General features: G+C 50.5%; 1 protein-coding gene across 3 annotated transcripts in view; it reads right to left on the reverse strand.

Annotated features, from left to right (window-relative positions):
* Positions 1-1,592: 1,592 nt before the first annotated feature.
* RASGEF1C (RasGEF domain family member 1C) overlaps positions 1,593-15,475 on the reverse strand; it is a 78,309-nt gene continuing 64,426 nt past the window's right edge. For all 3 annotated transcript variants that reach the window (XM_055302251.1, XM_055302252.1, XM_055302253.1), the window contains exons 7-14: positions 15,173-15,262; positions 13,693-13,795; positions 13,141-13,220; positions 12,962-13,057; positions 8,909-9,004; positions 7,306-7,429; positions 2,024-2,096; positions 1,593-1,818 (exon numbers count right to left, since the gene is read on the reverse strand). In XM_055302251.1, the coding sequence (XP_055158226.1) occupies positions 1,698-1,818; positions 2,024-2,096; positions 7,306-7,429; positions 8,909-9,004; positions 12,962-13,057; positions 13,141-13,220; positions 13,693-13,795; positions 15,173-15,262 (783 nt within the window). In that variant the 3' untranslated portion in view covers positions 1,593-1,697. The remainder of the gene's footprint in view (positions 1,819-2,023; positions 2,097-7,305; positions 7,430-8,908; positions 9,005-12,961; positions 13,058-13,140; positions 13,221-13,692; positions 13,796-15,172; positions 15,263-15,475) is intronic.

Below are 15,475 nucleotides of genomic sequence, written 5' to 3' on the forward strand. Positions count from 1 at the left end.
TGCGAGGGAGCGAGGGGGGCCTGTTCGTGGTGGAATGAGGGGAGGAGGTGCTTCTAACCAGCTCCTGGGCCCCAGGGCTCTGTGAGGCCCCAGCAGGAGCTGGATGTGGCATAAGGTGGGGAGAGGGGGGAGCCTGAGCCTAGCTGGAGCCCAGACCCTGCTCCAGCCCCTGCTCCTTCTGCCACTCACCCTCTTGGGGTCTCAGACGGAAAGGGGGTGGGCAGGGTGGGGCAAAGAGCAGATCCTGCTCAACCCTGACATCCTTATGCCTTCTGGGCCTTGCGGAGGTCCTGGGCCCACCAGGCGGAACTCTCTGAGTCAGAGGAGCCTTTCCCTGTCCCTCAGATGGGACCCAAGTTCATGCCACCAGGACAGGCATGTCTGGCACCAAGTGGGGCCCAGGAGCTGGCCAGGGTGGGTCAGCATTCACCGACACACACACACCCCTCTGCCCAGCAGGCATAACCAGGAGACCGGGTATGTATCGTACTCCCTGCCTTCCTGGCTGGGTGACCTGGTCACATGCCGGGTGGGGGCTCAGCAGCTCCATTTCCCATTTACTTCCTGGCCCAGAAACTTGACTCAGTGTATGAGGTTCTGGGGGGGGGGGCAAAGGAAGGAGCCTCATGGTGGGCTCATTAGCCCCATCCCACCCCACCTTAATATCAGAGGTGTCTGGCCACATGCAGGGCTGTGGGTGTCCATTTGCCAGGCCCTGTCAGCACAAGAGTACTGGAGTGGAAATGGCCACCATGTCCCTCTCCTGACCTGAGGCCATGACATTCCCAGGCCTGAGCTTGGGAAACTGCCCTGCATCCTAACAGAAGCCGATCCCAGGCCCATAAGTGAAAAGCAGCTTGGATGTAGATATGCAGGGTATATACCACGTGTTGATACCAACTCAGAAATTCACAATGTACTGTACAGGTGGTCATTCTCATGACTCAAATTTGTCCTGTGACCTGTGTCACAGTCGTCACCAGAAAGCTATGCCCTGATACCAGCAGGATCCATAGAGGGGGTGAACTGGGCTGCAGGAACCAGCCCATATTGGGGGGCAGGGTAGGGTCCATCAGAAGAATGGCAGGGGCCGCTGGCGTGGTGCCTGCTTGGAGAGGAGGAGGCTCCCAGGCCACCTGGTGACAGACTGGGTGTCAGCCTCTGTGGCAGTCATCACTCAACGTTCTGGGGTGGTGCCATGTCCTTGCTGAGGATGGACAGATGGATCAGCAATGTGACCCCCAGCATCCTGAAGGCAGATCCCCTGCAGCATGTGTCCCCCTCATGTCAGGAGGCCCTGGGCCTGCTGGGGCTGAAATTTTACGAAAGGTGGAGAAAGCTCTCCTGTGGCATGTGGCTGCTGGGGCGGGCGCCAGGCCATAGGGTCACCGTTTGCAAAACAGTGAGGTACCAACACCTCTATTTACTGCTGGGCCAGCTGAGGCAGGGCTGTGGAAGGTTTTTGCTGACTTCCTCCCCACCTCCTCCTCTTCCTCCTCCTCCTCTGCCACTTCAGCACTTCTCACGTCTTCCCCAAAATAGAAGATCTGCAGATTTAAATATGTCCAGGGTGGTATTTATTTTTCTCTCCAGCATGTCACCTGCTAGGCAGGTGACTCCCACCCCAGAGGGGTTCCACACAACCCTCCTGGCTCAGTCCTCAGAGCCCACTGTTGCGAGTCCACGCCAGCCTCCACTCAGCTGTGTTTACAGGCTGCACAAACAGGAGGTGCTGTCTCACATTCTGGCGTAAAAATACAGACTGGGAGTTCCAGGGCCTGGACGCTCATCTTGACAGTCCATAGGGGCAGCCTCCAGCTGTGGGGGTTGGGAGGCCATTACAATCCCAGCCTTCCTCCCATCCCAGGCTTGAGTTCTGCCCTCACCCCTAGGAGCTTGGCTCGGCCTGCCCCCTCCCTGTGGGCCTGGGTATCTGTGAAGGCCCTGGGCCCTGGCCTGGCCCTAAGCGCCCACCCCTCTCCCCTCAGTCCTTCCCCAGTCCTGTCTTGGCTCACGGACTCACCTTAGAGATTTCCACCTCTCTTTTTCTGTTTGGTTCTCTGGGCTCTCACTTTCATAAGAAGCCAAATAAAGACCTGGTCAGGAAGCAAGGTGAAATTACAGTTATGGTCAGCAATGATAGCCTCCTCCACACTCAGCGTCTGACCTGTTTTTTGTTCTTAAATTAAATTAGCTGTGAGTAGACCCACATGCAGTCGTATGAAGCAATTAAGAAAGAGGTTGGTGTGCCCTTTCCCTAGTTTCTCCTGACACAGAGAGAACCACTTGCAAAACTATAGCACAAGATCACCAGCAAGATATTGACATTGACACAGTCGGGACACGGAACATCCTCGTCACTGCCTCGTGCTGCCCTGGCAAGGGGCACTTTTCTTAGCCCCTGGCCACCACTAATAGGTTCCCCGTGTGCAGATTCTGTCATTCCGAGAGCGCGATACAAATGGAATCAGTACACATTTGGGATGGGCTCTTTTCACTCAGAGTAATCCTCCAGAGGTCACTGAAGCTGTAGTGTGTGTCCGTACTTCATCCTTTTTCTTGCTGTAGAGTGTTCCATGGTGTGGATATACCATAGTGCGGTTAGCCACTCACCCATTGAAGGACATCTGTGTTGTTTCCAGTGTCCAGCTAGAACAAATTAAGCTGCCATAAACATTGGAGCACAGGTTTTCATGTGAACACAAGGATTCGTTTCTCTGGGATAAAGAAATGCCCGAGAGTGCAATTGCTGAGTCAGATAGCAGTTGCATATTTAGTTTTACAAGAAAGTCTAACTAGTTCTACAACCTAAAGATTTTCTGTTGCTTTTATTCTTCCTGAAAGTTGTACAGTTTTACATTTTACATTTGGGTCTATGATTAATTTTGGGTTAATTTTTTGTAGGAGGTGTATGGCTGAGTGGAGGCTCACTTTTGGCTTACAGATGTTCAAATGCCCCAGCATCATTTATCAGAAGATTTATGCTTTAGCTCTGTTGTCAACCATTGGGCATATCTGCGTGGGTCTATTCTTGGGCTCTCTACTCTGTCCTTGCTATGTGAGTCTTTCAACTCATGAACATCATGTCTCCATTTTTTTTTTAGATCTTTGATTTCTGTCTTTACCATTGTGTAGCCTTTGGCATACAAACCTTGAACATGCTTTGTTAGATTTATACTTATGTATTTCATGTATTTGAGTGATTATATTGAGTGATGGGATTGTATTTTAATTTCAGTGTCACATATTCAATGTTAGCACATAGAAATACAATAGATTTTTGCATCTTTATTTTGTATTCTTCAACTTGTGCTGAACCCACTTAGTTCTAGGAGTTTTGCAGATGCTTTGGGATTTTTTACATTTTCTGCAAATAGGGACAGTACTAATTCTTCCTTTCTGATCTGTCTTTATTTTCTTTTCTTGCCTTATTGCATGGACTAGAACTCTATTACTACCCTGAATAAAAGTGGAGAGAGTAGATATCCTTGCCTTGCTACTGGTCTTTCACCATTAAATATGATGTTAGAGGAAAGATTTTTGTAGATGCAATTTTTCAAGTTGATAAATTCTCCTCTATTCTTATTTTTCTGGGAGTTTTCCCCATGTATAAGTGTTGAAATTTGTCAAAGCTTTTCCTATATCAGTTGATAGAATCGAGTGATTTTTCTCCTTTAACCCATTAATATGGTGGATCACACTGATTTTCAAATATTGAACTGCTTTGTATCTCTGGAATAAACTCATTTGATAATGGTACGTAAAGAAAGATTTAATTTATTTATTTGAGAGAGAGAGTACAGGAGTGGAGCGGGGGAGGGAGGGCAGAGAAAGAGGGAGAAACACACGCCTCACTAAGCAGGGAGCCTGATGCAGAGCTTGATCACAGGACCCTGAAATCATGACCTGAGCTGAAGGCAGACGTTTAACTGGATGAGCTATCCAGGCGCCCCTATTTTTTGGTATTGCCAAATTCTATTTGCTAAATTTTGTTAAGGAATTTTTGCATCTATATTCATAAGGGATCTTTGTTGTTACTCCCCTCCCCCTTTTTTACTTACTATCTTTGGTTTTGGTATTAGGGTAATAATGACTTAATAAAATGAATTGGGAAGGCCCCTCCTCTTCTATTTTTTTTGAAAAAGATCATGCAGAATCAGTATTAAGTCTTACTTAAATGTTTAATAGAATTCTCTAGTGTAACCATCTGAAGTCAGAGATTTCATTTTTGGGGTGTTTTAGAATTACAAATGTGATTTCCTTAATGGTCATAAGGCAATTCAAATAATCTACTTTGTGTTGAATTTGTGGTAGTTTTTGTTTTTTTAAGGAATTGGTCCATTTCATTCAACTTGTCAAATTAATGTGTATAGAGTTGTTCATGCTATTTCCTTATTAGCCTTCCAATTTTGCAGAGTCTGTAATGATATCCTTCATTTCAGTCTTGATATTAGGTATTTCTGTCTTCTCTTTTTCCTTGTCGAGTTATTTGTTGTAGAATGGCAGTGTCATAGTTCTTTTCAGAGAATCAGCTTCCTGTGGGCTACCTGAACAGTCTTTAGAATTCCCTTTTGATTTATCTGTAGTAAATTCCCGAAGGATATTTTCACTGAATATAGAATTCTGGGTTGGCAGTTATTTTCTTGCAGCACTTGAAAAATATGCCGCTGCCTCTGGCCACCATAGTTTCTGATGAGAAATCTGTCATCCAAATCATTTTGCTCCTATAGGTAAAGTATCATTTCTCTCTCGGTGATTTCAAAATTTGTTTCTTTTTCTTTGGTTTTCAGAAATTTGACTATGATGTATCTTGGTGTGGGTTTCTTTGAATTTATCCTTTTTGGTGTTTACTCAGCTACTTGAATCTGTAGGCATATCTTTTCCAAATCTGGGAACTTTCCTGCCATTATTTCTTAGATGATTTTTTTTCAACTCTGCCTGTTTTCTCCCCTTCCTTCTCAGACTCTGATGACAAGAGTGTTAGATCTTTTGTTGTAGTCCAACAGGTCCCTGAGACTCTGTTGTTTAGATCCTATAATTTCTATTCTTCTGTCTTCGAGTTCATCAATTCTTTCCTTTGCCCTCTTTGTTCTGATGTTGAGCGCATCTACTCAGTTTTTTATTTCAGTTATGTATTTTTCAGTCTTATAATTTCCATTTGGTTCTTCTTTATACCTTCTGTTTCTTTGCTGATACTTCTTATATTATCATTTATTTCAGGAAGCCTCAAGGCTGACTTGATTGCTAGGTGGGTCCTGCCAGGGGGAGCCTGGAGCTGAGGTAGGACATGATTTCTGTCAGAGGCTGTGACAGACCAGTTTGGGCCCAACACAGCTTAGGTCTCTTGCTTTCTCCACTTTTTTCAGGGTAGGAGGGAGAGGAGGAAGAAAGGGTCACTGTAAGATGCTCCTTTCTAAGTACACTTCAGAAAGGCCAGGGTTTTATTTGTATGTTCATAGCCAGATCACTGCTTTGCACACAGTGGGCTCTCTAGAGATACTGTTTGCTGAAAGAGTGAATGAAATGCCCTATCTCACTCCTCTCCCTGACTCAGACCCCACCCCCACCCCTCTTCTAATATGGCTTTGACACATTTTATTGCCCAACTTCTACTGGCTGACAGCAATCATCCCAGTGACTAGTGTTGTAGGTTGAATGATGGCCCTCAGAGATATCCAGATCCTAATCCCTGGGACATGTGACTATTACGTGGACATTACCTTCCATGGCCAAAAGGGACCCTGCAGGTGGGATTAAGGATCTAGAATTGGGGAATTATCTGGGATTATCCAGCAGGGTCCTAACTCCCACTGCAAGTGTCCTTCTAAGAGGGAGACAGAGGGAGGCTTGACCACAGGAGAGAGAAGACGATGTGATGGTGGAAGTAGAGGTTGGAATGATGTGCTTTGAAGGTGGAGGAAGGAGTGATGAGCCAAGGCATATGGGCAGGTGACCACCAGAAGTCATAACAGGCCAGGAAACAACTCTCCCCTCAGAGCCTCCAGAAATAACCAGCTCTGCTGACACCTTGGTTTTAGCCCAGTGGAATGGATTTTGGACTGTAACCTCCATAAGTGTAAGAGGATAAATTACTATTGTTTTGAGCCACCATGTTTGTGGTGATTTGTTATAGGCCCAATAGGAAACTAACACAACTAGTATCAGTCAACACTCAATTGAGTGTTGTCCTATAGGATTTGCCTGTGCCAACTCAAGTAATTTTCACCGTGGCTTAGGAAGTAGGACCTCTCATTGCCCCACTTTATAGATGCACCAGATGAGGCTTAGAGAGGGTGAGGCACCTATTCAGGGTCACACAGCTTGCTGGGGTGGAAGTAGCCCAGGCTGGTTTATCCATCAAGCTGCTGTGCTCCCAGTTACAGATGAGACCCCCTCCAAAAAGTTACTTGCTCCAAAACATAAACAATAAAATGGCAAACTTGAAAGTATTAACAATTAAAAGCAAAATCATGAAAATAATCCTTCCCCTAAGTTTTTGTTTTTGGCAGAAAATGTTCTCCTGAGCATGAGTGGGGAATCCCTTTGTAAAATGCCTGCTGTGATGAGGAGGCAGGCCTCCTTTGTGCTGAGCAGGGACCTCCCAGGGTGGGTGGAGGGTCTTGGATCCAGAAGGCAGCTAGCCATGGGGCCTACCCTGGGATGATGGACTTAGGCCCAGATGACCACTTGCTTCCAGTACTTTCTCTTCCTGAAGGGCTCCTGGGGTATGCTTGCTTAACAAGTTCACAAGCAAATGTGTCACATTTGACAAATGATCAGATGGGAATGCTGATTTATTGAAAGGGACAGACATTAATGGCACTCTGGAGAAAAGATACCTCATCTCATTATACATATGCACACACACACACACACACATACACACACACACCTGCACACATACCCAGCTGTACAAAGATCCACAGTGAGCCCAGGGCTCCATCTTCCTTATGTGAGCACTGGGAGGGTAGTTCTTATCAACATGCTAGCTTCACCAATGAGGAAGGTGGGTCAGAAAGATGGTTTAGATTTATGAGGCCCAACAGCATTTACGCTATGTCCGAGGGGAAACCTGGCCCTTGGGACCCTTGAGGTCCCAGCGTGCGGCTCCTTGGGCCCTATCCTATGCTCTGGGGGTGGCAACCATCCAGCCGGGGGATGCAGCCTTCTCTGCTCCCTCTCAGATCAAGTAAACACAGGCCTGATGCATCTTGCTCAGAGCAGGAGCCCCAAATGGAGCTATGACTAAGAAACCACCCAAGAGTCCCAGAGCTGGGGGTGACAGAGGCCATGGGACCACCTTACCATCCTCACTGAAGATGGGAGCGGTGTGCAGGTAGTGAGTGATGCTGGGGTCTTGCTCAAAGGGACACTCTACTTGTTTCCATGTGATGAACTCTCCAACCTGCTTGGCCAGCTCCAGAAATTTCTGCCAGGGTCATAGAGACACAAAATGGGAGCCCCTCAGTGCCTGGAGATCAGCCCCACTCATCTGTCCCACAGAGACCCCTCTGGGGAGGGCAGGGCTAGCACCAGGCAGTAAATGACAGACTTCTCCATTGGGAATGTTGGGTGTTTGCCACATCTCTTCAGTCTCTCTGAGGAATCTGGGGAGAGGGCTAGGTCATCAGCAGGCAGTACACCCAGCTACATGGGAACATTAATTTCTTTCTATTTATTTTTGTGATTATCCCTACAAGTTTGTTTATTTAGAGAATGATGCAAAGAAATTTAAATAAATATATTTAAGCAAATAATATATTTAAGGAAGATTTAAGTAGAATTTTATTTAAGTAAAATTTAAGTAAATGTATTTAAATTAAAAAAAAACTGTGCTAATTTAAAAAAAGGATTTTATTTCAAATAAATAGCACAAAGTCATGAGTGGGTGGGAACTATACTGTATGGCATCGTCTGATCAGTCCTGGTGGCTGGCTCCAGCCCCTACTGCCCGTGTCCCAAATCTGTGTCCACATGAGCACCATGCAGCCTTGCATTTCATGTCCTGGTCTTGGTTCTGAGGACCCATGCCAGGAGGGCTCCATGCAGGGCTTCCCACACCTAGTGTGTGTAGGCTTTCCTGGAGAGTATGATCCCCGGCTGTCTCATGAAAGCCCAGCCTCTTCCATGTCACCTCCAGTCCGACTTTCCTGGGGATGCAGCACCCAGTCATCTGCTGGACTTCATGTCCCCTGCTACACAGGCCCTCAGGGGTAGCCAGGCCTGCAAGTGGCATGTGAAGTCTGCTGCGGGGGTTGGGGGTGGGACTGCAACTGTGTGAGGCCCCACAGCACAGGCAGCTTCAGGCCAAAGGGCCCAGATGTTGGGTGGGGACACCTGCTGGGCATGGTGTGCACCCGTAGTTGAAGCCCCGTTTTATAGAGGGAGACACTGAGGCCCAGACAGAGCAAGGGGCCAGCCCAGAACTGACTGCCCCGTGGTGGTGCTGGAGGCTGGGTAGAGCCAGCACCAGGGCAGGCCAGCCTTCCCAAAGGAAGAGAGCCTCCTCCTTCCACTGCTGTACAGCACGCTTTGACTGCCTGACTCAGTGACCAGTGCTCTTGGGGCTCCCAGGCCCAGAGCTGAGCCCACCAGCCACTCTAAGATGTGTGTGCTGGGTGGTCCCATGAGGTGGGGTCAGCCTGATTTTGCTTCTAAAGAGCTAGGGGACCACAGTGCTGGGATCAAGGAATGTCTAGCCCACTGAGCATGGGCCTCCCTCTGTCTGGGAGGTCATGGAGGGCTTCCCGGAGGAGGGGACACTTGAGCTGACGGCAGCGCATGTCTTCAGAGGGAGTAGAAATCTTTCCTTCCCTCTGCCCACTCTGTCTGAACACCTCCTCCTGTGCTCAGCGCCCCTCTGCCTCTGCCCTGGGACCCTGACACATCCGGGACCCCCGCACCCTACCTCAAAGTTGACATGTCCGTTTGGCAGGCGGTTGGCGCAGCCCTCGTTCAGGAAGTAGATGTCTTTGATGAGCAGGCTGAAGAAGGGAATGACAATCTAGGGGGAGGAGGGCCGGTTAGCCCTGGGTCAGTAGGAGGTTCAGGCCCTTGACCCTGGGCCCAGACTGTTTCCTCCTGGGCCCGAGACTCCAGTGCAGACTGAGCGCATGATGTATATGGTGCCATTCTTCCTGGGGCTGAATGAAAGACGCACGGTCCCAGCGTGCCTTGGACATTTCCCCCACTGCCCGCTGGGCAAGGCTGTGGCAGTTTGTGCCAGGGATCCACAGACTTGGGCCTCTTGGCTCAAGCACACCGGTAGGAGCACAGGTGCATGCTGAGCCCGCCACTAACTACATACGGAATGTGAATCGCTTCTTGCAAACTTTTCTGGCCTACCTTTAAAAAAATGTATTTATAAGGATTTGTCATTTTGTGCCTTTCTGGATGCTAAAGATCCAGGCCTGCTGCATTGTGGTGCCCTGCTCTGGTGTCTGAGGGGTCCGACTTTTGAGCTCAGCGGGAGGAAGGCAGGGGCTCTGTGCATCACTGTGGGATGCCTGTTCTGCACGAGCCAACTGGGGGCCCTAGAGAAGGCACACCTGCTGCTGGAAGCTCAGATGAGCCTCAGGGAGCCAGCTGGCTGTACGCTGCTGCCGTGGGTTTACTGTGCCTCCCAAAAACCTATGTTTGAGTCCTCAGTGCCATGCCTGTGAAGGGACCTTAGGTGGAAAGGGTCCTGGCAGATGGGACTGAGCTAAGATGAAGTCACACTGGGCATCATGAGCTCTACTGTGGTGGCCAAGGTCCTTGAGAAAGGAGGACAATTTAGGCACACATGAAGGCAGAGGATTGGCCACTGGCCAAGGAATACTGGGACCACCAGAAGCTAGAAGAGGCAAGGAAGGATCTACTTTGAAGGGAGCATGGCCCTGAAAACCCTGATTTTGGCATCTGACCTCCAGAACTGGGAGGGAATACATTTCTGTTGTTCCAAGCCGCCCAGGTTGCGTACTTTGTACGCCGGCCCCACAGACTAACACATCTGTGGCACCCTTGGGACCAGGTGCCGGGCCCTGACATTTCGGCTCTCCCCATCCCCCATCCAACTTGATAAGGTCTTTGAGGTGAGGACCTGGGCATGACCACATGGCACAGTACAGAGGCATGAATGGCCCATCAGGGCAGGGCAGGTGGGGAACCAAGGTCCCCAGAGTGGCAGGGCCTGGCCCAAGGTCACCCTGCGAGTGAACACTGGGGCCAGGACTGGAGCCAGATTTAGCAGGGAGACCAGCTGCCTGGTTTGTCCAGGACTGAGGGGGTCCCTGGGATGCAGTTCCAGTGCTCAAACTGGAGTAGTCCCAGGGAAACTGGGACAGACTGGTCCTCTTAGATCTGTCAATTCTGCAGACATTTGCCAGGGCTTCTCCATGCCAGGTGCTGGGGAAAAGGAGGCACATCAGGCCCATCCAGTGTAGCAGGAGAAGGTCACAGAAACCCCACCTACAGAATGAGCCCTGTGCAAAGTCTTGGCCACCTAAAGAGTCCCCCCACACACACCCTCATCACAGGGGCATTGGTGGTGGGTCTGAGTGCTTTACTGTGCCAAACCAGACACATTCTCGAGGATCAAGTTTCATTCTCAGCAAGTTCTGGGAAGCAGAGCTCTATTACCCTGCCTGACAGACAAGAAGCCAAGACCCAGAGAGGTTAAGTAAGTCACACGAGCTCACAGAGCAGTAAGTAGCAGGGGCAGGACTAGGACCAGGTGGCTTGGCTCCAGAGCCCCTGTCCTGCCTATTTCCTCACTGTGCCTGGAGGGAGGGTGGTCTCCCTGCATCTCCCTGACCTGCCCTGGAAGAAAGCACAGAATTCCATTATCTCTTGGCCTCAAAATTTCAGCAGGGGTATCTGGAAACTCTGAGAGCATCTGCAAGCTTGCTTCCTTCCACCCACGCATGCATCCATCCTCCAGTCTCCCATACATTTATGAAACACCTTCTGTGAGCCCAGCTGATAGTCCACATCTCTTTGGAAGTTAGAGGAGGATGCAGTGAAATGAAATGCACAGCTCTGTAAATCATCCACCTCTAGCCACAGACCTAAACTATGGCATCCCTGTACCCCAGAGCTGGAAGGGGGCTCAGCGTGCAGGAACAGGACATCCCAGTCTGCCCCACAGACACTGGCCAGCACAGATGGAAGAAAAACTAGTGTCATAGCTGACATCTCAGACCAAGGCTGCAGCCAGCTCCTCCTCTCCACAGTCCAACTCCTGGGCCATAGGCCAGTAGCTCTGTGACTGCCACACACACCTGTACTCTGGGAATGGTAGGCAGCCTGGTGGTGTGCTGGAGGGGCTAAAGCCTGATTCCTGGCTCTGCTGCCTACTTGCTGTGTGATTGGACAAGTGAGATATCCTCTCTGAGACTCAATCTGTGAAATGGCACTGCTAGACTCCACCCTGTAAGTCGTCATCAGCATTAAATGCAGGGAGGTGGGGGGGGGAACAGAGTCAAGTGGCTCTCAGGTGGTAGGTGCTCAGTAAAGCAAGGTCTCTTTCCCTGCTGCTCTGGTTTCCTAGCTTCCTGGCTCCTGAGGGACAGGCTCACCTGTCCTGGATTTTGAGGTCTTGCCTTACTGAATGCTGCTCCCCAGCATCAACCCTCCTCAGAGCCAGAGTTGCTGAAAGGCTCACAGCCTGACCAGGACAGGCCAGTTGGATGAGACGTGGCCATCCATGTGGCCAGGGTGTGTGTACAACACCCCTGATGGGAGGGGGGTGTAGGGCTGGAAGGTGTTCCCGGGGGCACAAGGATGCATTCTTGGCCTGCTTCCCAAGCCTAACCACTGGTACCCATCCTATCCAATTCCAGAATGACTTTCAATTTCAAGAGGAGCAGCTTGTTTCGGTACCCCTCAAGCTGGAAACAGAGCTGCACAAATCATGGCAGAGACCTAATTCCAATACTCCTGCCAAGAGATCAAGCAGGAAAGGCACCGCAAGCCCTGGCGTTTCCTTTCTATGGAGATGACAGCTATAATCATCAGGCTGCTACCAGGTCTTAAGCCAGAGGCTCACTGCAACCAAGGCGCAGTTTCCTGTGTGGAGGCCACCAGAAGAATTTGGGAGACAAATAAAATTGATTATCAGGGTCAGTGAAGCCCCCTTCTCCCCCCCACCAAGTGCAAATGTTTAAGAACAGAACCTGTGAAAAGGCAGTTTTAGTGAGTGAGAAGTTTGGTTCACTCTTTGTCATACATGTGAATGTGATCTGAGGCTACATCAATGAAGGTATTGCATTTAGAATGAGAAGGTGTAAGTCCCTATATACTGGAAACAATTTAATCTGAAACAGAGGGACCCTGACAAGTGAAACTGTTCAGGAACCAAAGAGATCCAAGTGCGGAGGGGATTGGAGACTGGAGTACAGCGGGGCAGGCCTGGGATGTTGGCTTTGGAGGAAAGAGGGGGCCTGGGGGTGCTTAAGGACTGGTGGGTAGAAGAGGGAGCAGCCAGGGGGTGCCTGAGTGGCTCAGCTGGCTGAGCATCTGACTCTTGATTTCGGCTCAAGTCATGATCTCAGGGTCGTGAGATTGAGGCCCACATTGGTCTCTGCTCATCTAGGAGTCCGCTTGAGATTCTCTCTCTCTCTCTCTCTCTCTCTCTCTCTGCCCTTCCCCCTGCTGTGCTTGCACTCTCTTTCAGTAAATAAATATCTTAAAAAAAAAGAAGAAGAGGGAGGAGCCTCACTTGGCATGACCCTCCAGAGAGGATAACCCCAGCCTGAAAAGGAAGTACTTCCTATCAGTTAGAGCTGCTTGGGCATGGGTAATCTGTTCTGTGAGGTGGTGAGTCCCTAATTTTGGAGGCATCCAGGGAACATGGCTGTCTATATAGATACTGCAGAATGGCAGGGGGTTGAGCCACCAGCTAGGCTCTCTGATGCAGCCCACCCGGGCCAAGGTGGGGAGTAGGGAGGAGCACTGAAGGCCATTCCAGCCTCTGACCTACCTTCTCTCTGCTGCTGTGGGCTGTCAGGGAGCGGTGGGCCGCTCCTCGCAGGGCTGTTCTGTAGTTGCAGAAGTTCCCTGTTGGGTCCATCTGGTGCTAGAAAGAGACAGGAAGGCAGTAGGGGAGCTGTGTCCTAGGGTCGGCCAGTGCCAGCTGGCAGCTCGGCGGCCCTTGCTCACCTCAAGGATGAAAAACTTGGCCGTCTTCACTTTGGCCCAGGTCTTCTTCAGCCTGGAGACAGGGCTCATGTTCATGCCGGCTGGAAGAGGGAGGGTGGGGCTGGGGGGGGATCTCCAGGTGTCACAGGCTGCTTACTCCCTGGGGCAGGGGGACTGGGGGGTGGCCCCAGCAGGATGAGCCTGCCACAGATGGCGGGACGGTGGGTGGGCAGGTGCTGGTGGCCACTGTGTCCGGGTTAGCCTGGCTTCTGTGCAGGCCCCTGTCCCACTCCCCGCCACACTGGCCCTGCACCCTGACCAAGCTCTGTTTTGGGTCCCCACTCTCCCTGGATCTGGGGACATATGGCCAAGCACCCGCGAAGCTCCCCAAGGAGGCTAAACTTGCCCCAAAGGGGCACCTCTCCGGGACCTCGGGGGGCAAGGGAATGTGCTCCTCACTGCACCCACCCTGCCCAGAGAAGTGCCCAGGCTTGCCGCCCTGCCCCTCGCCCACGTGTGCCAGCACCGGCCTCTAGGGGGCGCTCCTAGCAGGAGCCTGGCCAGCCTACTCACAGATGATGGCCATCAGAGAGTTGAAGTTGCCAATGTTGAAACACTCTCGGGCCACATCGATGAAGAACTCCACCACCTGGGCCCTCTGCTTCTTCTTGGCCGGCTGGGGACAGGGCACGGGAGCTTCAGTTCTGACACGTCCCCACCTTGACCCTGGGCCAGTCTCTCAGTGACATTCAGGTCCAGCTCCAGCACATTCCATGGCTCCCTCGCCTGGCCCCCCAGCATCAAGCTGGCTCTCCCCACACTGGGGCCACACACTGACCCAGGTCCCATCCCAGGAGCAGCCCCGTCACTGTTTTCTGTTAAATGACTGCATGACTTCACCTCCAGCTTACGGCTAAGTGATTGGGACTTTGACTTCTCTGGTGGCTCCAAACAATCTCTATCATCCCCCCAGCCATCCTGGAGAAGCACTGCCCAACTCCAGGGAAGGTTCAGCCCAGCTTTGCCCAAGTAAAGCCCCATCTGAGCTGTCAGGCCAGACATGGAAATGCAGGAAGCAGGGGGGCCTGAGCACCCTATCTTCTGTTCTCCCCATACAGATTTAGCTTGCCCGACTTATGTGCAGCAGTGGTCTTTACCAAGAAGCATGAGACATGCTGCCTGAACCACCTTCAGAAAGCCTCCCTCCTGAGGTCCTTCCTGTCCCTCCCAGGCAGCCTATGCGGTGACAGTGATGGCTGAGCAAGGAGGGGGATAGAGGCCAAGCATTTCAGCCCAAGGCTGAGGCACCGCAGACCAGCTTCTCCTTCTGAGCCTTCCTGCCCCTTTCTCTGTTCTCCCAATTTCTATCTCAGCATTTGCTCCTGGAGACCTCCACCTGGCACCTAAGTTGCTTCCAATCATTCCCTGATAAAAGTGCCCTAGGGCTTCACCTTATGGTGAGGGGGGCTTGGAGGAGGATCCCTGCAGTCTAAGGAAGTGAAGAGAGCAAACAGGGTCTGGTCCTAAGGGACCATGACTTGTGACTCGTGCATCTGGCTTGGTGTTGACAAGTCTTCCTGATTTCTGGGAGAAGCTGGAGACCTGGACTTTACATGTACAATCTCCCAATTCTTAAAGGTTGGGTCATTTCTATTCTAAATCCTGAGAGAGGCAAACACAGCATGGCTGCTGGCCGGGCCTACCCAAGGCAGACAGGCACAGATGGAGGGAGCAGAGCCACTTGGCAGAGCAGTAAACTGCCTCTTACACCTTCGGCAAGTGGTCCCTGGCACTCTCTGTCAGAGTCCAGTGGATCTGTGCCAGGCTCTACCCAGAGGGAAATGTCATTGCATGCAAGCTGGGTGACACCTGGTGTCCCAGAGAGGTGCTCAGCTTGATCTTGGGCTTGGAAACAGACAGGCTCAAGATACCCTTCTGGTTCCCTCCAAGGGACCTGCCCCCAACCCCTGCCACCTTTGGCTATGCTAGATCATGTCCCTGGTCTCCTTCGGCTGTGCCAGGTCATGCCCCCCCCCACCAGCTTTTTACACACCATGCAGATCTCAGTTGCCACGAGGTAGCACAATCTGTTGAACCATTTCACATAAGCCTCCAGATTAGTAGTCTTCTCACTGAAACAAGGCTAGGAAAGACACAAGGACCATACTCAGTCTCTCTGTCAACTTTTGGAATGAAATCAGTTTGTTGTTATTATAGATAATCCAGAAAATGCTGGAACCTTAAAACCATTTACAAATATCAGTGATTTGATGTATATCCTTTCAGCCTTTTTTCTATACAAAGACATAATTTAATATGATATACATAATATGTAATTGCATATGTATATATATAC

Source organism: Nyctereutes procyonoides, unplaced genomic scaffold (genome assembly GCF_905146905.1).
Source record: "Nyctereutes procyonoides isolate TBG_1078 unplaced genomic scaffold, NYPRO_anot_genome, whole genome shotgun sequence".
Classification (NCBI taxonomy): domain Eukaryota; kingdom Metazoa; phylum Chordata; class Mammalia; order Carnivora; family Canidae; genus Nyctereutes; species Nyctereutes procyonoides.